General features: G+C 37.6%; 3 protein-coding genes across 4 annotated transcripts; 2 read left to right on the plus strand and 1 right to left on the minus strand.

Moving 5' to 3' along the window:
• Nucleotides 1-1,874: 1,874 nt before the first annotated feature.
• pkd2l1 (polycystic kidney disease 2-like 1) lies at nucleotides 1,875-7,517 on the plus strand. The gene is made up of 15 exons (XM_067526626.1): nucleotides 1,875-2,215; nucleotides 2,434-2,547; nucleotides 3,421-3,548; nucleotides 3,659-3,912; nucleotides 4,006-4,230; nucleotides 4,327-4,555; nucleotides 4,642-4,812; nucleotides 4,900-5,081; nucleotides 5,168-5,288; nucleotides 5,370-5,468; nucleotides 5,547-5,668; nucleotides 5,753-5,870; nucleotides 6,003-6,133; nucleotides 6,257-6,389; nucleotides 6,691-7,517. The coding sequence occupies exons 1-15, from the start codon at nucleotides 1,927-1,929 to the stop codon at nucleotides 6,808-6,810; spliced, it is 2,436 nt and encodes an 811-aa protein (XP_067382727.1). The 5' UTR covers nucleotides 1,875-1,926; the 3' UTR covers nucleotides 6,811-7,517.
• Nucleotides 7,518-7,621: 104 nt separating this feature from the next.
• Nucleotides 7,622-15,517, minus strand: tial1 (TIA1 cytotoxic granule-associated RNA binding protein-like 1). 2 transcript variants are annotated; one of them, XM_067526653.1, is made up of 12 exons: nucleotides 15,309-15,517; nucleotides 14,754-14,850; nucleotides 14,411-14,509; nucleotides 14,204-14,258; nucleotides 14,015-14,102; nucleotides 12,326-12,401; nucleotides 11,941-12,049; nucleotides 11,373-11,468; nucleotides 10,946-11,030; nucleotides 10,622-10,745; nucleotides 10,221-10,363; nucleotides 7,622-9,992 (listed from the first exon to the last, which is right to left on the minus strand). In XM_067526653.1, the coding sequence occupies exons 1-12, from the start codon at nucleotides 15,335-15,337 to the stop codon at nucleotides 9,869-9,871; spliced, it is 1,125 nt and encodes a 374-aa protein (XP_067382754.1). In that variant the 5' UTR covers nucleotides 15,338-15,517; the 3' UTR covers nucleotides 7,622-9,868. The 2 variants fall into 2 exon arrangements, with proteins under 2 accessions (XP_067382754.1, XP_067382762.1); XM_067526661.1 differs by lacking the exons at nucleotides 14,754-14,850; nucleotides 15,309-15,517 and adding an exon at nucleotides 13,117-13,186 and having other exon boundaries at nucleotides 14,411-14,497.
• A 1,900-nt stretch (nucleotides 15,518-17,417) lies between these two features.
• bag3 (BCL2 associated athanogene 3) lies at nucleotides 17,418-23,696 on the plus strand. Its single transcript, XM_067526641.1, has 4 exons — nucleotides 17,418-17,870; nucleotides 20,011-20,346; nucleotides 20,476-20,796; nucleotides 20,916-23,696. The coding sequence occupies exons 1-4, from the start codon at nucleotides 17,673-17,675 to the stop codon at nucleotides 21,684-21,686; spliced, it is 1,626 nt and encodes a 541-aa protein (XP_067382742.1). The 5' UTR covers nucleotides 17,418-17,672; the 3' UTR covers nucleotides 21,687-23,696.
• Nucleotides 23,697-23,841: the final 145 nt, after the last annotated feature.

A 23,841-nucleotide genomic window follows, 5' to 3' on the forward strand; every position in this document is an offset into this window, starting at 1 on the left:
TTTATATTCAAAGCGTTTCTCTTGTTTTTCTTGTTTCCAGTGAAGAAAATGGGATTTCTTTCAACTTTTTCATGAATATAAAAAATGTAATTCCTTGTCTATTGTTCAATTTGTTAGTTTGAACAATTTTAACTAAAAAAAGAAAGATTCTTGATAATATCACTTTTGTTTTTCATCTTTAAAATTATGTTTGTAAAATATAAACTTGAAAATACTTAATCATGTTAAAATGTTAGAGCACAAAACATACTATTGCTAGGTAGACTGGACTGGCACAGTGTGACATGTTTCCTTAATGTGATTATAAACCGTGGGTTGTCACTAAGAACAAGTAATTTAAGGCACATTCTTTGTTTTCAGTTGTCAGGAGGAGTGATGGCAGGTCGTGTCTGCTGCATTGCCTCACTTTGCACCCTGGGGAATAAATCATCCTTTTATCCAGAGCGCCTGTGTTCTGAGATAAGACATAGTTACGTCAAAGGGAGAACCAAGAGAAGCAAAGTCTAATCAATTAACAATTCTATTCTCAAATTTATGCATTTCGCAGTTTAAAAGTATTAAAGAGATTTCCGCTGCCCAAACTGATTTTAGATCTAAACATAAGGGCAGATAACCCATGATGCCATATGGCCGTCGACTTTCCATTGTTGGAACCACATACTATACATTTAAACAGTGATTGTTACAGTTTGAATGGTGGCACAAGCCACAGCAGATTAAGAAAGCCTCTGTGCCAGATCCTGCCACAGCTTCAGCAAGGGAGCAGAAATTAAACTCTATTGTGTGTAATGGCTGTGTGTGATCGCTCTGTTCAGAGCCGCTGAAGCATGAACGCCCATAGCTGGACCAAACTATCTGCATTAAGTAGGAGACATCTACAGCAGTGTCACATGCAATGTAATGTCCAACTGCTAATACACGACACACACCTTATTACCCTGCAGCTGATTTAGTTGAAGTTGAAACTTAAAAGTGGACCATCTTAGATTCTAGTCTGTGTAGTTTAATTCCAAATGACTATACCAAATAAACATACATAATTACAATAATATGTGGATGCATATACTAAATCAAACATAGTTAAACAATTTATCGGTATGCCTATTAACCAGTCATAAGGTTTAACCTAAACCTCTTGAATACACTTGAGTCATGTGGCAGAGGCCTAGTTGAGAGATGGAGATTAGGTGTCAATGCAGATGTTCACAATGATTAATTTGCCACGTTGAATGTTTGCATACCTAATAAACACTCACACAATCTGCACATTTAAAATGAATAGATGGCAGCTTTGAAAGTGTGAAACAGTCAGTGACACTGCAGTTATGCTCCTCATTAATTCAGTTTGGCATGCAATGAAATGATTTCCTCAATATGACTCTGTTATTGAATGAGTTGATAATCAATAGCGACAACAATTTGCTCAGCATGGAAGTAATTGAGAGAGAAAAGCAAAGTAAAAAGTGCTGAATTATTGATGTTTCCAGCCATTGTAATAATATGCACACTACTTTTATGGTTTTGTTTCTGGTGACATCATTTTATTTCAAGCAAATCATTTCCTGTAGCTTAATGAAAATAGCTTTATGTTGGAGGTACCTGGCTGCTGAAACTACAATCAAATCAAAAAACAGGCCAAAGTACCAGTTTTAGGTTAAATGGTTGAATTGTACGACTGACTAGTCAGTAAGTAAGAATTTGGGAGAATGTTGGTGAAGTGTTCATGCTCACACAAGCTGTTCACACACACAAGACACAAGTGTTACCTCAGCGTGTTTTAGCAGAGAACCAGCGGCTCCTCCCTCGACAAAGCTTATGTCACCCATTCTTTAAAACCATCCCTCCAGCAGGTGTTTAAAAGCTGGCTACGCTGCTCTGCTTCACTTTCCAATTTAAAGACCACCAGTCCATATAGAGAAACACAGTATGAAGTCTCTCAACAACCGGGCTGACAGTCACCTGACTGGACAAGTGGAGTGCGAGTTGGACGACATGGGCAATGGGGCCTGGGTGAACCAGGGCTACTGTGGCACTCCTCCGCCCCTGCCCCGAGCTGTCAGCACCATCTACAACTCTCAGACTCTTTACCAGGGCTCCATAGAGAGCATGTACAAACTGGACAGGCCAGGCCTGTTCCACCATTCACCAGAAGAACCACAATCCACTGAGAAAAGCCTGGTGAAGAAACGAAGAGGCTGCTGCTCTTTTATCAAAGGTAGGAAAACATTCTCCTTAGTTTCACACTGTATATCTGACCTGAAGATCAACTGAACAGTTAGTATCATTTAACTTCACCTTCTTAACCCAAAACACCTGTGAACTATCTTGGTGGTTAAGCAATTTTGGGCTCGATGATGTGTCTTTATAAATAATATCACCTATAAAAATATGTGTTCTATTTGCATAACTGACTTGCACTGGTAATTCTTATAGGGTTGTGGGGCACAACATGGACCAAAAATACCTCGAACAACAGCGAACTGTTTCTCCGAACCACAATACGAGAGTTAGTGGTTTATGTAGTGTTCCTGGTGGACATATGCCTCTGTAAGTGTTTTTTACTGTGTTTTAAGTGTTCAATACTCACTTCAAGAAGTATTTGCAAATAATTCTTTGCACTTACACAACTGAAATACATAGTTATTTCAAGGACAGCACTTCTTGAATAAATCTACTAAACATATTTTTAGATTTATTTAATATAAGGAAAGTTGATGACTTGTCACGCAAGCATGTAAAATATTTCTAAGTATCAAATTTCTATTTTACACAAATTAATAATTTGTAATTTGCCAAAGGAGTGAAAAGAACTCAAATGTGCCTCTGTGTTTGGGTTAAATACATAATACTGTAATTTCTACAAAATCTGCTGTTGATAAATTCATATATCTTATGTCAACATTAGTGTATTTCAGTCATTTGTTTATTAGCGCTGCTCATCACTTGTTGAAGCTCTTGAGCATGTTCCTGAATAGGGCACTCTGGACTGTTGATTTATCACTAAAAGCCCCCCCCCCCTGTATTAATGCCTCACACAAATACCCTCTCAGTCCCTTTTGCTCAGAACCCTTTGTCCAGCTGAGAGTGAAAGGAACACGGGACATAACTCTATTGCTTTTTGCTGATAAAAGCATTAGGCCTCAACAATTGATGCTTTGTCTGGGTTAGATTTATATTGTTTGACGAGGCTATTTGTATCCAGCCAGCATGCTCTCTCTTCAAACAAATTATGGCCTCTAATCTGTATCTATTTGGCTGTGGCGATAAAACACAACCAAACAAAAAGTCTTCAGTGAGACAATATGTGTGTCCTTCTGAGTTGTCATGGGCCATTCAATGGGGTAACATTTAAAGCTCTGCCTGGGCAAATCCAGATAGGACTTAATGTTTGTTTAACAATGTGATTACGTTGTCTTTCAGTAACGTATGGTATGACCAGCTCAAGCACCTACTATTACACCAACGCCATGACGAACCTCTTTGTGAATACAGCTGGTGCAAGTGGAGTTAGTTTTCAGTCCATTGGCGCAATGGCTGACGTCTGGACTGTGAGTTTTCCATCATTTTAATTTTCTCCATGATCACCACAACAAGAATAAGAATATACCATGTTTACTGTTTACAAATGACACATCCTCAACACTCTTTTTATGCACAGTTTGCTCAAGGCCCATTGCTGGATGGCCTCTACTGGACTACATGGTACAATAACCAGTCCCTAGATAACGGAGACCAGTCGTTCATCTACTATGAGAACATGCTGCTCGGAGTTCCCAGAATCAGGCAGATCAAAGTCATGAACAACTCCTGCAAGGTTCCCAAAGACTTTACATATGAAATCACTGGATGTTATGATGTTTACAATACGAAGAAGGAGGATGACCATAGCTTCGGTCTCATAAATGGCACTGCGTGAGCCAATCACCGTTTTTACTCTTACAGTTCATACAAGAATTACAGCACAGTTGAGTGTTTTGGCTAATTTGTGGCTTTATACTTCCCCAGCTGGACCTACCACACAGAAAAACAGATGAATGGTTCCTCTTACTGGGGCTTGCTGGCCACCTATAGTGGAGCAGGATACTATCAGGACCTGAGTCGGACCCGAGATGAAAGCGCTGTCATACTTACAAACCTGATGGACAATATTTGGCTGGACCGAGGAAGCAGAGCAGTGTTCATTGACTTCTCCACGTACAATGCAAACATTAACTTGTTCTGTGTGATAAGGTAAAAAACATATTGAACAGTAGCAGTGTTTGCAGTCAGTACCAGTTGGCTTGTACCCATTCAATAACTGACCAAATGTTTATCCGTGTCTCTCAGATTGGTGGTTGAATTCCCAGCGACTGGTGGAGCAATCCCCTCCTACCAGATCAGAACAGTCAAGCTGATTCGCTATGTCACCAACTGGGATTACTTCGTCCTTGGCTGTGAGATGGTTTTCTGTTTGTTCATCCTCTACTACACTGTGGAGGAGGTGCTTGAGCTTCGAATACATAAGTTCTCCTACTTCAAAAGCATCTGGAACATTCTGGATATTGTTGTCATTATGGTACAAAAATGCTTTTATTTGATACAAACATCGTTTTCAGACTTTTACCTGGACCAGCTAAATAATTACATTTTCCTCCTTCCCAGCTCGCCATCGTTGCCATTATATTCAACATATTCCGAACTGTCGAAGTGGGCAACTTGCTTGGCAACCTGCTGAAACACCCTGATACTTATGCTGATTTTGAATTTCTGGCCTTCTGGCAAACACAGTACAACAACATGAATGCAGTGAACATATTCTTTGCATGGATCAAGGTAAAACACCAACAGCTTTCACTTTGAAGCCGATAACAAAAACAATCTGGTATCATACAAAGAATGTGTGTTTTCTTGACCTTGTAGATTTTCAAATACATCAGTTTTAATAAGACCATGACTCAGCTGTCCTCAACCCTGGGTCGATGTGCTAAAGACATCTTGGGATTCGCCATCATGTTCTTCATTGTCTTCTTCGCCTATGCTCAGCTTGGATACTTGCTCTTTGGGACACAGGTTCAGTCCTTCAGCACCTTCATGACATGCATGTAAGAGGCATTTAAAAGTGGCATTACACAGAAAAGATGTAAGTGACCATCAACCAATTGGTTATTGTCTTTTATTCTTCCTGTAGCTCCACACAGTTCAGGATCATTCTTGGAGACTTTGATTACAATGCCATTGACAATGCTAACAGGATTCTCGGGCCAATATACTTTGTTACCTACGTGTTCTTTGTTTTCTTTGTTCTGCTGGTAAGTTAGTTTACTAAATAAAGTGCTTTTAAAGGGTAATCACAAGAAGTCTCACCATCTCTTTATGTATCTATTTTCCAGAACATGTTTCTGGCCATAATTAATGACACATACTCTGAAGTAAAGGAGGAGCTCTCATCCCAAAAGGATGATCTACGGATTACTGACCTAATCAAACAGGTAAAAGCAATGTAAAACCATATACATCTAGAGATATTGGTTTACAAGAGTTACTTTTGTTTACATTTTGAAATTCAGAGCTACATGAAGACGTTTATGAAGCTGAAACTTAAAAAGGAGAAAATATCAGATGTGCAGAAGGCACTACAGTCTGGATCTGGAGAAATTGAATTCAAGGACTTTAGGGAAACTCTGAAAGAGTAAGTAATAATAAAACAAAATAACAGCATACTTTATGCTAACTTTACTGAAACATAAGCCTCACAACTCTGACAATCTGATAGGATGGGACATGCTGATGAGGAAATTTCGGCAGCGTTCTCACGGTATGACTGTGACAAGAACCAAATTCTAGACAAAGACGAACAAGAGAGGATGAAACTGGAGCTGGAGGAAAAGAGGGTTTGTAGAATGATCTATACAGTGATAAAAAAAAAATTTCCATATTTTTTAACTAATTTCTTTTTAATGCTGACAAATGTTTACCTATTTAAAACAATAAATATGAACTGATTGCTTTTCTGTTTTTGTTAGAATGTTCTAAATGCTGAACTCAACAATCTTGGAATGAGTTATGGAAAAGAATTACTGGAGAAGCCTCCTACAACCTCCAATGAGCAGAAAAACTCCAGTCAAAACACTGTGGATCAGGAGCAGTTCCTAAGGTGGAAAAAGTTTTCAAATTCAAATGATAAAATGTCTATTTTTTATGCTACATACAAGAGCAATTCATTTAATAACAATAGGATTCAAACAAAAACTAAAGTACGTTTTTTTCACGATGGCAGATTGAGCAAACAGGTTGTCCACCTTGAGAGCTTTGTCACAGACATCACATCCAGGATCAAGCTGATTATGGAGAAATTGGGATTAGAAGACAAAGCTAAAAGAAATGAAAGAATAGGAAAACCCAACAATGATGTGAGTATGGAACACATTTTTTCCCCGTTTTAGTCTTCTTGAACCTCATGTTTAATTTTTTTAATGGAAAACTACAACGCAAGGAGGCTTCACCCTAAAAATATTAGGGATGATTAGTTCATGGCAGTACACTTAAACATATACAAAATTCATGTAACAAATATAACATAATAGTTACATAAAAGCTATAAAATAACAATAATAGTCTATTTTTTACTCACGAATTCCACCATTTAAATTCTATTTATGAATACATAATTTATTGATACAAAATATTTGATTCTCAATTACCTATATCCAGAGTGATGGAATCACTGCGGATGGGAGTGTCAAGGGTTGTGAGGACAGAAGGACAAAGATTGAGGTGTCATTAATGAGACCAGTAGTTCACACCAACTCCACATACGACTGTCGCATGTGATTCACCTTTGAGGAACAGAATCAAACATCCACGCTTCTTGGTGTGAAGTGTAGAGATCAACAAAGGCAGTATGACTTACCTATGGTAATGTTCATCACTTTGCTTCAGATACACTTGTTAGCCATCTAATAATTATGTAAAAACTGTATAAATGTATTTCTGAAATTCTTTGCTTACTAGGTAATTGTACTAATGCAAATTTAAAATTGGTGAAAAAAGTTATAACATATGGCTGTGGCGACACTGAACTCACAAGATAAGCTGCAAGGACTCCATTATACTGTAGACTGAATCTGAATCATAACCTACAAATTAATGAAAATTTAATTATAACTGTAGTTTAGCAAAATAAAAATATCCAATATAATCAAAATTTACTCAGTACTTATGTCACTAAAGCAAATGATTGTTTGCTCTTTTTTGTTTGTTTATGAATGTTCAAGCTCTTATACAGGGGCTTAAAACCTACTGGCCTCCTAACTTACTGGTATTTTAGTGAGATGTATCTACGAAAGAATTCCATGGAATATGTCTACATCTTAATATAATACATGCAAATATGAATGATAATGTTAACAGCAATTCATTAAGACCATATTTACATCACATAAAAAAAAAAAAAACAGAACAAACTATACAGAAGAAATATAATTTAGATTCTAGAAATTTAAGCATATTTATTTAAGAACTGTTAAATGTCTTTCACTGTGTCTGGTAGAATGACTAAATTTACATTACAGTACATTTATGTTATGCTGTTTGAATGTCTGTGTAAAGCACAATTTACTGTCTAATAAATATACTAAACAACCAGGTTTGAATTTCTTTATTTGAAGTGACTCACACATTTGATGGAAAACTGATTTAATATTAATAAACATCATCTCTGTTGTTCAATTTGAATTACTGCCATTACATTCATTATTAACGACAAAGATATTTCATTTCGTAAGCGTGCAGTTCAAGTGGAAACCTCTCCTGCTTCCTGCTACACCCTGAAATTGGCACAAACTTAAAAATGGGAAAAACCACACTGGAAAATAATATTAATCTGCAACGAAGCCTTGTAAATAACACAGTCTGAATTCACCAGCACATCAATTGAGGTTTTTTGCACTCTAGCTACAGTATGTACATTACTTCTTAAATTTCAAGGAGATTTGTGATCAAAGTTCATATTTACACTCCCAGCCATTTCCCTGTTTTTTTACATAAATACTTCCACCAGGTTAAAAACAAACAGAAACATTATTTAGTTTGCGGGCTAGCAAGACAAGAGAAGGACAAGGGTTTTAACATGCTGTACAGAATTACATATGAAAACTAATGACAAATGGCAGGACATCTTTGAGAAATCCTTGTCAGTGATTTAAAAAAAAAAAGATGTTAATTTTTTACTGGGATAAATAAAAATGTTCTGTGAATACTGAAAACATTCAGATTGCTGAGGGACAGAAAACCCCTGCCATGACAAATTACTGAAATAAACAAAATAAAATCTCAATTTACAGTAAACATAAAACAGTAGGACAGTTTGTCTTTACACAAGTGCGTGATTATAGTTTTTGTGCTAAAATAAGTCTTCAGTATTTGCAAAAACTCTTGCAGCCATTTGAAAGTAATTAGTATAAAATGTATAAATGAACTAAGGTCAACAAGAGGAAGGAAGAATTTTTTTAAGGTTCAATATTCCTCTAGGAAACCAGCCCCAGAATCTGCAGACAGTAAATTCTCTACAAAGTTTAAGGGTTAAGTCTTGTATATAATATCTTCTTTATACATTGAGCATGTGCTATAGCCTTTTCTACGACACACGGATTATCAATACATCCAATCCTTGCTACATTAAAAGGTGCAAACTATAATTGATCAAAAAAATCTGCCAACAACTTGCTATTACAAAACATTAAAAAAAAACATTGTTTTTTGCTTGGAAAACTAAGATGTAATCCCTTTGGGCACAAAAGCCATCAAACAGTTGCCACCTTATGCTGAAAGCTCTGCTAAAGCCACAGTTGTTTATACAGTTATTTCTTCACATATGCTGGAAAGGTAAACCATTCCAGGGCCTCTATTCACAAAGCATTTTTCATCAATACATCAAAATAGGACTCAATTTATAGCCCAGAAGCCAGGACCAACATTTAGCAGGTTGGTTCTTTCTCGTAGCTCAGTGCAGTTTGTAGCACTAATTCATTGTGACCGATCATACTCATTTGACCTTTGTTACAAAAATAAATCAATGCATGAAGACTCAGGTAGAGTTTTGCCTTCTATTATATAAAACGACAGAAAATTCCTAATGTACATTTGTACGCTTTGAGTTTGTAACAAACACATTTTCTCTGAAATATAAAAACAAAATTGGCAAACTGAGTGCAGATATTGCTATAGTTTGATATTTTAATATTAACGTCCTAAAGATTTTTAATCTTGTCATGTTCCAGTGAGCTCTGGACCAAAATAATGGCTTGAAGTAAGTGTGCTTTTAGCTGTAAGAAATAACTCAGCTGTTAAATATATTTTGATTGCCATACATGTTTGCTTATATTTTAAATTTAGGAGGGTAACAATTAGTTCTTAAAAACTACACAGACTTTTCAACATTTGGCCCACTGGTCACACTTGTATAATGAGTGCACAAATGGTCTGTGTATGTTGAATTTTTTTCCATCCTGCCTGCTATAACTGCAAATCTTCTTGCCACATACCAGGTAAGGTTTTTATAGAGCCAAACATTCAAAAGGTTAGAGTATCCTGTAACATTCCCTTTATAGTAAAGGACAGATGGTTAGGCTTTTCTTCAAAAGCCCCAGGGCACTTTTCCATCAAAGACATTAATTATCATCAAATAAAATTTTAATGTTTCAAGTGAAATGAACACTGTAAAAACAAAATTGTTATACTGATTGCTTAGGAGCAATTATTGGCTAGAAAGGCTTTGTGAATATGACCTTGCCCTTGTTTTACCACAACAGCTGTCCAGATGAAAGAGTGCTGTGTGGTTGCACAAGGGTTGACTAAATCCCCTTATTATTACACTCAGGTTAGGGCCAGCTCACTGTGTTTGGTAGCCAGCCATGCTGAAGTTGGCCAGGTTGGACATGACTGGACCGGGTGGGGCTGCAGCCTGGGCTGAAGGAGATCCAAACCCTCCCACCCAGGCCGGGGACTGGGACTGCCTGCAGAAATACCACAAATATCTGATTACTAAGAATGTATTGATTCTGTACAAAGATCAGCAATGTCGTAAATAACCAATGTTCCTCAAGCTGCAGGAAAACAAATATTTAGTGGTATCTTCAATAGTAATTTAATGATGTACTGTATGCAAGATGACTAACCTGCAACAATATTGTAAGAGAAAGAGAAAAATCTAAACTGAACACATACTACAGAGTAAAACTCACTCTACTCCAAATCCTTGCTGGTTCCATGTCTGTCCATACATGCTATAGGAGGGAACTTGCCAACCATTGGTCACATACTGTCCATACTGCTGCTGTGGATTTCCATAGACCTGATTCCACTGTCCCCACTGATTGTACTCAACCTGAGTGAAACCAACAAAGACAAAAGGGAATATTTTTCTTAACTGCCGCAATAGATATGATCTTTATTTTTAATCATCTAACTCATTTCCATATACAGCAAAGGTCATATAAAAGGTGTTTATACCTTAATAGGGTCAAGTTTATTATATTTTGTCCTGTATTTCGTCCCATGTTTATGCTCACTTCATGTCATCTATCTACTGTCATGTCCATTTATAGCATAAAAATAATAATTATAATATTTTTATTTCCCGTACCTGCTGTGGACTTTTTGTCAAGTCAGGAGATTCTTTTCCCCAGAAGCACTTCACTATGTGTCCTTCAATTGATGAGCCATTTACTGAAACAATAGCATGGGCAGCACTGTCATGGGCGGAAAACCTTAAAATAAAAAACAGCAGTTTAGCAATCAAATTTATCAAAAAGTAGTAAGAAAACTAGGAACTAGGCTAAGTAATGAAAACAAACAACAAAAAAATGCTACTGAAAAAGATTCAGTATTAACTGGGTTGTAATTAAATCATGCAACGTGCTTGTGTTGACATCTAGAGGTCAAATGCTGCAACACACTGATCCATTACCGGATGAAAGAATATCCTTTCTCTGGGAAAACTCGGATTTCAATAATTTGACCAAAAGGTGAGAAGGTCTGTCGCATTAAGTGTTCTAAAAAACAAAAAGAAAATGGTCGTGTAGTTAGTTTTTAGGCTATTTTTGTGAATGCTACATAATAAGACCCAACCCCATTTTTTATATATATAGATAGAGATAGAGAGAGAGCATGTATGCATCCCTGTGTTAATACATTGTATAGTTTTACCAGGCACTCCTAAGCCAACGAGACTGCTCATGTGCACTGATAGCACATAATGGTCTTGAATGGTCAGCTTATTTCATAGGGACACATGTCAACCACTACCCTTTTACACCATTTTAAAAATTGACAAGAAAGGGTTGGGGTATAAAACTGACATTAGGCCTAATACCCCAGAGTAACTACAAACTTGCCTGATAGTCCTGTCTGGATTCCTCCACAGTACACAGTACAGTTCTGTGGACTGGACTGTGCCACTACGTCATCAAAACGCAGCTGCTTTGAACCATCTATAATAAAAACAAACAATTGAAAAGGGATATGTTAACATTTATATAGAAGGATCAATCAAAATATAAGAGTGGTGGTTTATGGCATCAATGATAAAATTACCTATACATGGTTGGTGTCAAAAGTTGAATGGCTAAATGAACATTAAGTGATTTCACTTACATGTTCATGGTGACTTGGTAAAGCTAATTACCGGACAACTAATAGACTTCATCAGAACTTTGTCACTTATTTAGTTATGTGACAAATTAGTCTAAACATCTAACACATCATACATAATCATCAAACTTGCTTACTACTATGGAGTTCTTCCCTGAAATGTCTTTCCTGGGATTTGTCTCCCTATTCCTTCTGTGAGTGAGTGAGTGAGTGATTGAGTGAGTGAGTGAAGGAGCTCTAATCCTCCACAATATGTAAATGACCCTCTGTAGGTATCCAGTGGCATTGCAGGGTAGGGCCTTTAAAACTTACTGTCCTGGGAACTCTTTGGAGCTGGTGGTTTACGTGTTGCCCAGTTGGTCCGGATTTGGCGTCCTCCAAGCCACTGCCCCCCCATGTTAATGATAGCATTCTCTGCATCCTATTAATCCAAATCAAAGATAGTTACTTATCTGATTTTTATAAATCTATAAGGGTTACTAGTAACTGTAATTTGTTCTCAAATATAGATTAATGTTTTTATTCTTAGTAGCAATCTAAATGGTTATAGTAAACAAGAAACTATGTCACTTAATTTGTAATGACTATGGTTTTACCGTGATCAATTCTATTTTAACTGCTGTAAATGCTTGTAAGTAAGATAATAAACAGAAAATAGAAATAACCTTCAGTCTGTGTTCTTGCACTGGAGCCTTACCAGTTTGTTGTAGAACGACACAAATCCATACCCCTTTGATTTGCCTGTCGTCATGTCCTTCACAACACGGGCATCTCTAGAGGAAAAAGTAAAAAAAAAAAACTTTAGTGCATTTTGCAGTTTAAATGTTTCAAACTAAAAGGAACCACGCAAAACAAACTGAACTTTGAATCCTCTACTCTGTCCTAAATAAAGGTATATTAGCGAGATGACCTTGTACTAAGCACTGACTCGTAACATAACTTCAGAGCACCACTTCAAAAACAAAACTTAAAAAGTACAAATACATGCAGGTTAAAAATTTTTTTTAAATATTTTTAGATGTATTAATGGATCCTTGCCACTACAGCACCACTTTTTGTTTAGTCCTCTGAATCATAGGCTACTAATTTAAATTAATAAAAGAAACAACTATATGGATTACCATGCATAGTTAAAAATGATGTTGGTGCCCTTCCTATGAATAGTAATATATAAAAAAAATATCAAAAGAGAAAAAAGGAATTAAACGGCATACGTGGCCTGTTAACAGATTTCTTTATTTTCCCTGGTCAATGCTTGACCACCAATATGGGGAGCTGCAAATTTTGAAAAATTGACATTTTCAGAAATTTTGGAAGTAGATCATGTTACTACAAACAAAACTATGCAAATCAAAATTAGAAAATTTTAACATAGAGGAACACATTAAGTATTGGAATTTTGCTAATCTAAACTAGATCATGTTAATACATAGCATCTACAAATAAAAGACATATGGAAAGAATGGAATAAATAGAGAAAGAAACTACATCTGAGTCTCCAGAGTGCACAGTTCCTTGCTGTTAGCCTTCAAGCTCCTGTCCAATCCTATGAGCATTTCTGTAAAATAACCAAAGTGCTATTACTCCACTGAGACCCACAACTAAAAGCTGTTCAGGTTCATACACACAGCTTACATTTCGATGACATACTGTACAGTTTACTTACCACATCTTAAATATGAAAAAAGTAGGCTAAAAGCTGACACTTCAGTTACAAAAACAGACACAGAAACAATACAGCGTCCACAAGCAAATATTTGCAATAAATCATATGATAGCCTACAGTATATGTATTGTTTATCTAATTATTTAAATTAGTTTTTTTTAATTGTTAAGCATTTACAAAGCAATACATGTAATAGTGAAAGGTACAGTATATTATTTCTACTTCCACTTGATGGTTAAAAGGGTGTTTGGCCATCATAAACTATGCTTACATGCTTAGATGCACATCATAGTAATGCAAATGCAACTCTGCAAACAAAACTAACTCTGTAAATAAGTTCCCTGGACCCTTAGGACAGCAGGGTGTCTCATTGTTTCCCCCTGAAATCAAATCATAGCAAAGCATTCATCAGAGATCCAAGGAAACTTGTAAACTATTGAGGATGAACAAAAATCTTCAGGATGTCAGCCTTTGGGGACCAGTGTTTTAAAATTTTAAAAGTGAACTTCTTTATATTTTTATATACAATCAAATCAATACCTATCCTATATACATGTAAACATAGTCATAGATGGTTTAGTTATTAGCTTACAGACAATTCATATAAAATACCTAGTACTTCATAAGTATAGCGCCCACTTTCAATCAATATGCTTGCATTATAGCACTGAAATAGCTGTGCTGCAAAAAAATAAATTTCCTTTTAAAGTAAAAACTTACGAGATTTTCCCAAATGGTGCAAATGCAGCCTTGACATCTTCAGTGGTAATCTCAGGGCTCAAATCACCCACAAAAACATGGAAGTGATCTAGAATGACACAAGAGACAAACAAAAGGAAAGAAACTATTTACTATTCCGTAATAAACTTTGATATCTGCAGATTAGAAAATCCACAGATGAACACTTACTGGATGTGTCTTTCTTCTGGCTACTTGGAGTGGTAGCCCAATTTACTTTGACCTCCTGAAAGCAGAGTTTGGAGAGCATTTAAGGCTATTTCAAAGAACCAGAGAAAGATGCATGTTTTTGACAAGGGACAAGCATTTCAGTGGGGTGTCTGACAAAGATGAACTGCCAAGCTTTATTGTAAATTTTAGATAGTCAATATATCCTACCTTTCCTAATATCTTCCTCCCATTCATGGCTGCAAGGGCTGCAGCAGCATCTCTGTGTTCATAGAACTCCACAAAGCAGTATGGGTCATTGCTTGTATGCTACAAGGGACAAGGTCAAACACATTAGTCAAAAAGAGAGTGCCTAACAATCATCTATATGCACTGTATTTATGTTTCCCAATATTAGAATAATAGTTTCCAACAGCAAGGGGCCACAGTTGAAATTACTGTATTAGTGAAAGTAATTTTCTTAGGTTAAAAGTTGGGCATACAGTAGTCACCCTGCAGATGTGAAGGGGATTAGCTAAAAGGACAAACAACATTGGAAGTTAGGGCTACTTACTTCTGTGATCATTTTACAACTTTTGCATGGCCCTATCTGGGTAAAGAGCTGCAGAATCAAAATTTCTGTTACATCCCTGGAGAGGTTTCCCACATACCTGTAAGTAAAAACAGGGTTAGTTTTTGCGAAAGCTAAGTTATTAACTTACAGTTATTTCGAAGTAAAAATTACGTTGTACAGGCAGTGATAACTTAATTGATGCACATATGTCTCATTTTAGGGATTTAGTGACCTGGTGGTTATTGATGGGAGTTATTAATGTAACATTATTCACATTAAGTTATCTTAACTGAATTGCAAGCTGGCCCCACGTAACATTAACTTTTAACAGTTGTTTTGTTGACGAGTAACAGCTAAACTAGAAATTACACAAATTGCCTTCTTTAAAGAGTGTAAGTTTTGTTTAGCCTCATGTTAACGAACCTGACGGCACTGAACTATTGTAATGTTACTCAATCAGGTTTGTGAAGCTATGTTAGCTAAGTTAACATTAGCCACCAGTTTCCGAGATTAGCAAAGCAATGACAGCGTTGGCTGTCACCTAGAATTACTTACAGGGTTCTGGGGTGGGTTTCGTCGTCCATGTCTAATACCGACGGTCACTAGGGCAGACAACTTTAGTTACTAACTAGTTATCTAATGTTAATCGACTCTGGAGTATGCTGTCGATTGCAAAAACTACCGTAAGCTAAAACGTTAGTTTAGAGCTTAGTAGCTGGTGATAGCTAACCGGACGCTAGGGCATACGTCACGCTCTTTGAGTCCAAAGAGCGTGTGTACGTAGCGTTACGTGCGTGTGAAAAGAACGTCGATGTGGTCAGTTTTACTGTTTTTAGTAGTAAGTAGACATAATTTTTTGGAGTAAATTAATTTACCAGACCGATCAGTTAATTAACTACCGAAGCCTGATTGTTAACATACTTAGTACTTATTTTATCACATTTGCCAAATTCCAAAAGTAAGTTGCATGCGCGACCTTTAATTTGAAGTGGAATAAAAGGGTGGGCTTGTTTTGTTCACCTTCCTGGAATCTCAGCTCAGGTATCATCGTGAAGCCTCTGTCCGATCACGTTAATACAGTCATGATTTCAATGACAAATCCTAGCTAAGAGCAGTTTCCTTGTAACTCCACTAATGGTGTATTAAAGTATATTTAGAGTTAAATCCTTTAAAAAGAAAAGAGATCAATTTGAGAAAATTAGGTAATCTGCATTTTAGAAACGGTGGATCTGTTGCCCATAAACAAACATAAGAGTAATGTATAGAAAGTCTATAAGGAAATAAATTTAATTAAATATAATTTGTTGTTATTTTATTTGGAAAGTGTTGCCTCTGTCGTTTTCTGTCTGTAATTTTCAATAAATAAATAAAGAAAACTAATAACACAGCTATACATGCTCCTTTTGGGGGTGGCGGGGAATTAGCCATAGGAGGCTAGAAAGAACTTAAAAAAACATGTCCATTAGGTACGCTCCATTTCTCATTAAATTCTTGTGGTTCAACCTCATTGGGATTCCATTCAATTCCTATTTTAAAGAGAGACCTGGCCAGAACAGCAGCATCAACAATCACACAATTACACATTAACCTTGGTTTGGTGTTGTGGAGTCAAATAATTATGTTTCAATTCATCATATACACCACTTAACAATTAAAACAATTACACTTTACAACGGATTTAAGTTCTCTTGAATTTATTCTAGAGCTGGAATTTGTATTAGCAATGTTTTTGTTGTTGTTGCTGTTTTGTTTTTTGTTGGCACATTAGAAGCTACTTCACAGAATATTTAAAGCAGGATGGATGGTGGGTGGTTACCCAATACATATTCTACTAGTGCTGGTTGTTATCCTTGCAAAGGACAGAGATGCCACTTGGTCTTGTCATGCAAATATTATGGAAAGATGTCATGAAATATTCCGGTAGCCACATCATCACTCAATGAAGAATTTGATGATCATTTGCTAATGTGATTTATCACTGGATTCATCACTTCAGTGACTTGAAGCATCAATTATTGAAGCACACACATTTTTCTGTCACTACAATAAAACAGTAATTTTAGTTTTATTACTAAAAATGTTAAAAGAGCTGACATATTCAAAAACAAATTCCTGTATGTGGTAATTTCATAAGATGGTGTTGCTCTTTTCACTTATAAACATCTTTTTACAGGAATTAGATCCACAGGTTATGCAACACATGTTTTGGTTTAGTAAATCTTCTCACTATTTTCATGGTCTTCAAATGCAGGTCCAAATTAAAAATTCATGCGGTGGTTTCAGATAGGTTGCAATTAAGTGAGGATTTTACTAGTATTCCCCTAGCAGTGTGAGGTTGAATTGGCATAGTACTGTGATTAAGGAAGATCAGTAATTAGAAGTGTCACAATGCCCACACTGTATCACACCACCACAGTTACATAATTGTGTACCAAATTATGGCAAACCCAGACTGAGTTTCCTTGGACAAGATCTGTCATGTGGGAGTCTGAGTTCATCTATTTGAGGAGCTTTTTTTGTGATGAAAAAGCTTGGGATTCCCTTGACTAGGCACAGAAGATTGTTCAACTGGGGTTCGGACAGGTGTCAAAGGTGGAACAGGTGTGACCGGGAGGGGTGGGGGGGCTCCAGGAAGAGTTCCAGCAAAGTTAAAGGAGAAACGCACTGTTCGGCAGCTGCAGCAAAAATCCTCCTGAGTGAAGTGAAGCTCCTGGGGGGTGGGGTTAAAATGCAGAGCAGAGGTTGAGTTTGTGTTTATGCTGGGAAGAGAGGGGGGTCTGCTGCATAACAAGTTAGAACCCATGCCACCGTATCCAGCGCTGTCCGCCCCCAACATTAACCCTGCTATTTCGAGAAACTTCCAGCCCACTTTTCCACGTCACTTGAAGGAATCTTTAAAGCGTCCGTCGCCTGTATAAAATGTCTCAGTCCTCGACAACCTGCAACGTGAACGGCATGAAGACACAATCACCGATAATGACAATGGCAAATAATGACAACGACCCTCTGCCCCTCGGATGGGAAGTAAAAATTGACCCTCAGACGGGATGGCCTTTCTTTGTGGATCACAACAACCGCACGACAACCTGGAATGACCCGCGACACGACACCAAAAAGGTAAAAGAGCAGCGGGGTAAAGTTGGTGTGTAAATGTTAGCGGCGAGCGGCCGTGCAACTCCTCGGCAGCTGGTTTTGTGTCGAGCTGCGTCGCTTTTATTGCCAGTGTAGCTTAGACAAGCTATTAAAGCAACAAAAGCCTTGTGCTTCATCACTGTTATATATTAATCTTGTTGACTATAGGCCTTGTTTGGCACCGCCGCCTCGCCCTCACAGACACCTCATAAGCCTATAATAACCAGTGATCAAGCCTGTTATGTTCCCGTGTCATGATCTAATACCATTAGTACTCGATGACTCACTCTGCAGTATGTAAAGGCTACCTATGATGAGCGTCCACTATTTTAACAACGCGTGTCTCACGGTGGAGAACACATCGATGTCCTGCTCATGTTAAACTTTTTCCCTTACATGGCTCGAGGCAGGTCCGGTTCACTTTGGCCTGTGTTCGTATACCGAATGAGAGAGGCGCTGGCTGCCCTGCTTTTCACATTCAGCTGCATTTATTAGGCTACATGTTGTGAAAACAGAGAGGTCTGCAGAGAAAACCCGTGGGCTGAAGTGAGCTTCACAGCCTGCCAGCTGGTAATCTTTCGTCTCAGGGAGAGAGACACTGTTGTCCAAAGTTAGGGTCCCGAAGAATCTGCTAGAAAGACACAGCTGTCAGGGGATAAAATTGGTGCAATGGTGCTGGCAGTGTGCAGTGTCCTGTACTGAAATGGCAGAGGGCAGAGGGTCACTGGCAGCTATGTTTCAGAACTTTTGTGGGAGCAAAAAAATGCCACTGGTTACGTACAAGTACATTTTTTTAACATCCAGTAGTATTGCTGGTGGCTAGAGGCAAACTTTGACCACTTCTCACACGTATCATTGACAGACTGCTCAACTTTCAGGAGACCTGTTGCTTGTTCCCCTCCAAAGCTGTCAGCAGCAGTTGTCACTCGGTACACTATAATAACACACACTTTTTCTACTTTGGCTAATGGAAATGTACATCAGGATTCAGTACGAGTCGAACTGTCTTATAGTGCCACTGTTGTATATTTTTACACTATTTTTATTTTCAGCGCTATTTCATTCCCTGCAATAGTGACCCCTCAAGAAGGACTTATTTGCGGTGTGATTATTTGTATTGTACGCTAATATATATTCTGAAAATATTATTGTTCTAATGCACTTTTAGTTAAGGTTAGACCAGAGCAATATTGGTCAAAGTTGACTGACGCACACAAGAAACTCAGCTATTCATTTTATTTCATGCAAAGTGTGTGCAAAAACAATTCAAATGTTCATGACATTAGTCAGATAGCAGAGCAAAAAGGAGTTCTGTGTGGGTTTGTTTCAAATAATAACAGTTAGCCAATAACATGTTGGTTTAGAGGGTGTGCCAAACAATTGTAAGTAATTCAGGAAATTAAGCCAAATAATGTGCTCATTGTGAAGGAAAATAGTAAACACAAACATAGGAAGGATCTGATTAGAAATGCACCAAAAGTTATTTTCATGTATTAAATACTCAAAGAGGTGATACTTTTGGCATCTCCCTGTAGAAATACCACATTTCAACCTATAACCTTTGCAATGACCTAGACTGCTCTCAGTCATTTTTAACTAAAGATTAGGACCACTTTCCTTTTAGAACTCTGTCAGTTTTTGAAAACCCTTGTGATTAATTTATTTATAGAGTTTAGATGGACTTATATTAAATGCTAAGGTTTTTAGTTAGTAACTTAGTAATTTATTAATTAGTAGTTAGTAATTTACAAAATTTAAAAAGATTTTACTTCTTTTTCTCAACTGTAAGCTAGAATAGTTTTGTCACAGGACAGTCACTGGACAAAATATTATATTACCGTTTGGGCAATATTAAAGTTATAAGCCAAGTTTATTGTTAAAGGGGGACATCGAAGTCATTGATATTAGATTACAACTTTAGAATATGTAGTTGAATAACTTTACTATAAATAAAAAAAACAATCACAAAGGTTTCCTAAAGTTTTATTAATTTAAATGTTTTCTAAATAACAAGGAAAGCATACTTTGGTTAAATTTGCAACATAAATAAATGTTCACATTCAGTTGTCAAACATAATTAGTCAAGAATTTACATTTTAATCAGATATTATTGGCTGTATTTCAGGTCAGAGAAGTGTCATCAAATGGACCCAACATACCACCAGAACCAAGTCCCCAGGAAACCCAGAAGACCTTTGTGAGGGAGATGAAGCACCCCATTCTACGTCCAGGTTATGTCCCCATCCCAGTCTTCCATGAGGGCGCAGAACTGAGACAGCAGCAGCATCCATGTTATTCCTACATCCAGCCATCCACTGCACAGAATATCCGGACAGATGGGCGGACACCTTCGCCAACGCCAGTGCTCCACTGCAGGCCTAGATCACCTTTACATGGACCTTCAGATAGCTGCACTGCAGAGCCTGGAAAGGTTAGCTCACCTGTCTCACAAACAGCAGAGGTAGGTATGGAGATGCTTTAGAAAAAATGCCACTGAATACTGTATAATTTGTTTGCAGAGTTTTGGGATGTGAAACAAACATCAGATTACTGTATTTTAACTGTTTCAAATTATTGTTTTATTTGTAAGGTTTATGCTGCCCCGCACCACCCTCCCTCCCGGCCTAGCAGCTCGGGTTTTCAAACAGGTTACATCCCTATCCCTGTGATCCATGAAGGTGGTGGTGGCCAAACACAAACACAGACTCAGTTAAATCCCTCTATCTACTCTCAGCGTGTCCCTTACTCAGAGCACCAGCAGCCCTTCCATCGCCTTCAGACAGATGAATGGCCTGGTTACTCTGTAGCAATGCAGCCTCCTCGGGAAAAGGCTTCTCCAGTATTGTTTCCACAGCATCATGTTAAAAGCCAGTCACCTGTTATATCACAAGTGATGGGAGAAAGGCCACAGGTAATTTGACTTTTGTGTGTTTTCTCTTGGCTATTTCTTGAGGTCCACATATGTTTGATTTTTATGTCAGTGTGTTGGGATTGTGACAGAGACCATTAAAATTGGTCTTAACTTCTCAGGTTCAGCAACATGTTCTCACAAGGGACCCGCCCCAGAAAATGGAACACGAACAACAGAGCATGCAGCAGAAACCCGAGAACACACAGGTCCCTCAGCCATTGCACACAGAAGCTGATGTCCCAAAGCCTCAACACTTCCAACAGCCTCCAACTCAGCAACCTCAGCCGTTCCAGCAGCCACAACAGTTCCAGCATGCACCACCTCAGACATCTCCACAGCCTCAGCAGCCTGAACGGCCCATGCAGTCACCGGAACAGTTCCAGCAGCCCCAGAAACCAGAGCAACCACAACAGCATATGTCAGATATTACTGTTCATATACCTCCAAAACCAGAAGGCCCGGACATGACAGGTAATCCTCCGGAGGCCCAACCTGCTAAAGTAGAGGCTGAACAAGCTGCTCAGTGTCCAATCCACCCTGGTGTGGCTAAAGTACAGCAGATAGTTGAGCGGGTTGCTAAACTGGAGCAGGAGGTGAAGTGTTTTGATGGAAAGAAGAATGATAAGAAATATTTGTTACTGGAGGAACTGCTGACCAAAGAGCTCTTAGCACTGGACTCAGTTGACCCAGAGGGTCGCGCTGATGTACGGCAGGCAAGACGGGATGGAGTTCGTCGTGTTCAGACCATACTGGAAGAACTGGAGCAACTGGAAGAACAGCCAGCAAAGCCTGCCTGCAACAATGTGATGGAGGGAGACAGTGTAACACAGAAAGGAGAGCCCAGCATGATCACCAAAGAGAATGTTGAGCTGGCAAAGGAGATTTCATAATAAGTGCAAAGTTTGTAACCAAAAGGGGAGATGGAAAACCTGCTGTATATTTGATAGTAAACAAGTGTGCTCTGGCTAACTCTCCTCTGTCTCTATCTATCTACAGCATTTGTGGAAGTTGCATGCATTGATTAACAGTGTTGGTATTTCCTGCCATTCAGCACATAACTGATGATAGGTCAGTGCAATCATGTTTTTCAAGCCAATGTTGTTGCCTTCTATGTTGTGCCAACTCTTCATATTAAGACAGCTGTCATGGTCGAGGTGTCGACAACAATTTCTGTTTGAATAAGAGGCCTTTATCAAAAAATGGAAGAAACATGAAAGTATTTTCTTAAGAAAAGTCATGTGTAGTTGCCTTTTGTCTTGCTCAAATGTTGTATGGAGCTTTTCTTGAGCCAGTGAGGACATTTAGTACACAATTGCAAACATTGGGGCTTTAAAGCCGAACTCACTGCAGAACTCAGTCAACAAAAAAGCATTTCCCCCTTTATTGCCATATGGCCATTTTGGAGCTGCTTTTTCACACAACACAGTGAACATGTTTATTATATGCTGCTTTTTGGTGCATTACTGATTTTGCTGTCTTTGCACTTTGCCATCATTAAAATGTTTCATGCTGAGAGATCAGCAGCACTTCATTCAAAATATATAATTTACTAAGTTTTGATTGATGTGTTTGAGTGTTTGTATGTGCATTGGTTTATTTGTTATTTCAAAAACTTATATCAGTATTTATATCATTATATTGTATGTTGGTACATTAATGAATGTGTAATGACAAATGGAGGTGATATGGTGTGCCATATTTGAGAAACTAGCCGAAACAATCACCACTCAGTGCTACAGTTTTAACTTCAGAATTAAAAAGGCAGAATGTTGTTGTATTACTACCAAAGCCACAATCTGTAATAACACTAATACACAAATGGCATAAAAGCCTTGAGATACCAACTGTGGTTCAGAATTTTTGTTTCAGAAACAGATGAAGTGCAAGGAAACACAAATGTGTAATTTAAACAGGTTCAAAATTACTTTTATGATTAGCCTAATTGTTTGTGTAGTAATTTGTCATTACAATACTACACAAGGATACAATCATAAGCGAGGTTTAAGATAGAGTCACTTTCAACCACACTTTTAATGATTATGGATTGTGGCTTAGTGTTGATCTCTTCTTATGAGTAGCAGGCAGATCACTTGATAAAAGCAAGTCAATCAGGTTGGTAACCATGGTTGAAAATAAAATGTATTTGACATGGTTTGTGACTCATATTTGAGTTTGTACAAACTTTAAAAAAGGCTCAGACTAATTTTTTTAGGAGCCAGGTACCTATTTTGTATTATCTGAATATTACTATTAGTATGTTATGATTTTAAGTTTGATATTTAATAATTTGTCTGATTATTTTCTCTAATAAATAGCAAAAAATTGTAGTAAAAATGTGCACAAGAATTTACCAGAGGCCTATGTGGTGTCATCAACTTTTTCGTTTGTTCTGGTAAACAATCCCACATCCACAGATATGTACAATGACACGAGACATGTTATTGCTGGATCCAGGTTATGTTTTTTTTTCATGCTGATCTTTGTCCTCGACAACATTAAAATCAAACCATAAAAACACGTTTACACCAATTTTTACAATTTGTAATACATATTACATTATATACAATGTGTGACCATTTGGGATTTAGTCCATGACCTGCTTTCCAGCAATCTGAAGTCTGTCCTATTTACTACTTATTAAGTTTGTAATGGTAAGACTTAAGAGTTATAGTATGTCTGTAGTGCAACTCCTCCCTGCTTTTTTATGTCAGGGCCCCACTGAGTCATAGCTGAGAACACGTTGCAATTTTGTCACCTCAATACTATGTAGGAGGCATATTCATAATGTGCACATATATGTGTGTGTGTGTGTTTGAAACTTTGCTTTCACTGAAAAAATGCGTTCCACACGTTATACAGGCAATAAGATGATTCGATCCAATAAAACCAAACATACTTTATTTTGCTGAATTGTGATTTTTGCCAAAATGGGGCGTCTTATGATTCACATGTTTTCTTTGACACGTCCTATAATCTCATCCTACATCTTACAATTACTCTCGTCATTAAACTGATGTAAATTGTTGCTATAAACAGCACCTGTGC

This window comes from Channa argus, chromosome 1 (assembly GCF_033026475.1).
Source record: "Channa argus isolate prfri chromosome 1, Channa argus male v1.0, whole genome shotgun sequence".
In the NCBI taxonomy this organism is placed as follows: domain Eukaryota; kingdom Metazoa; phylum Chordata; class Actinopteri; order Anabantiformes; family Channidae; genus Channa; species Channa argus.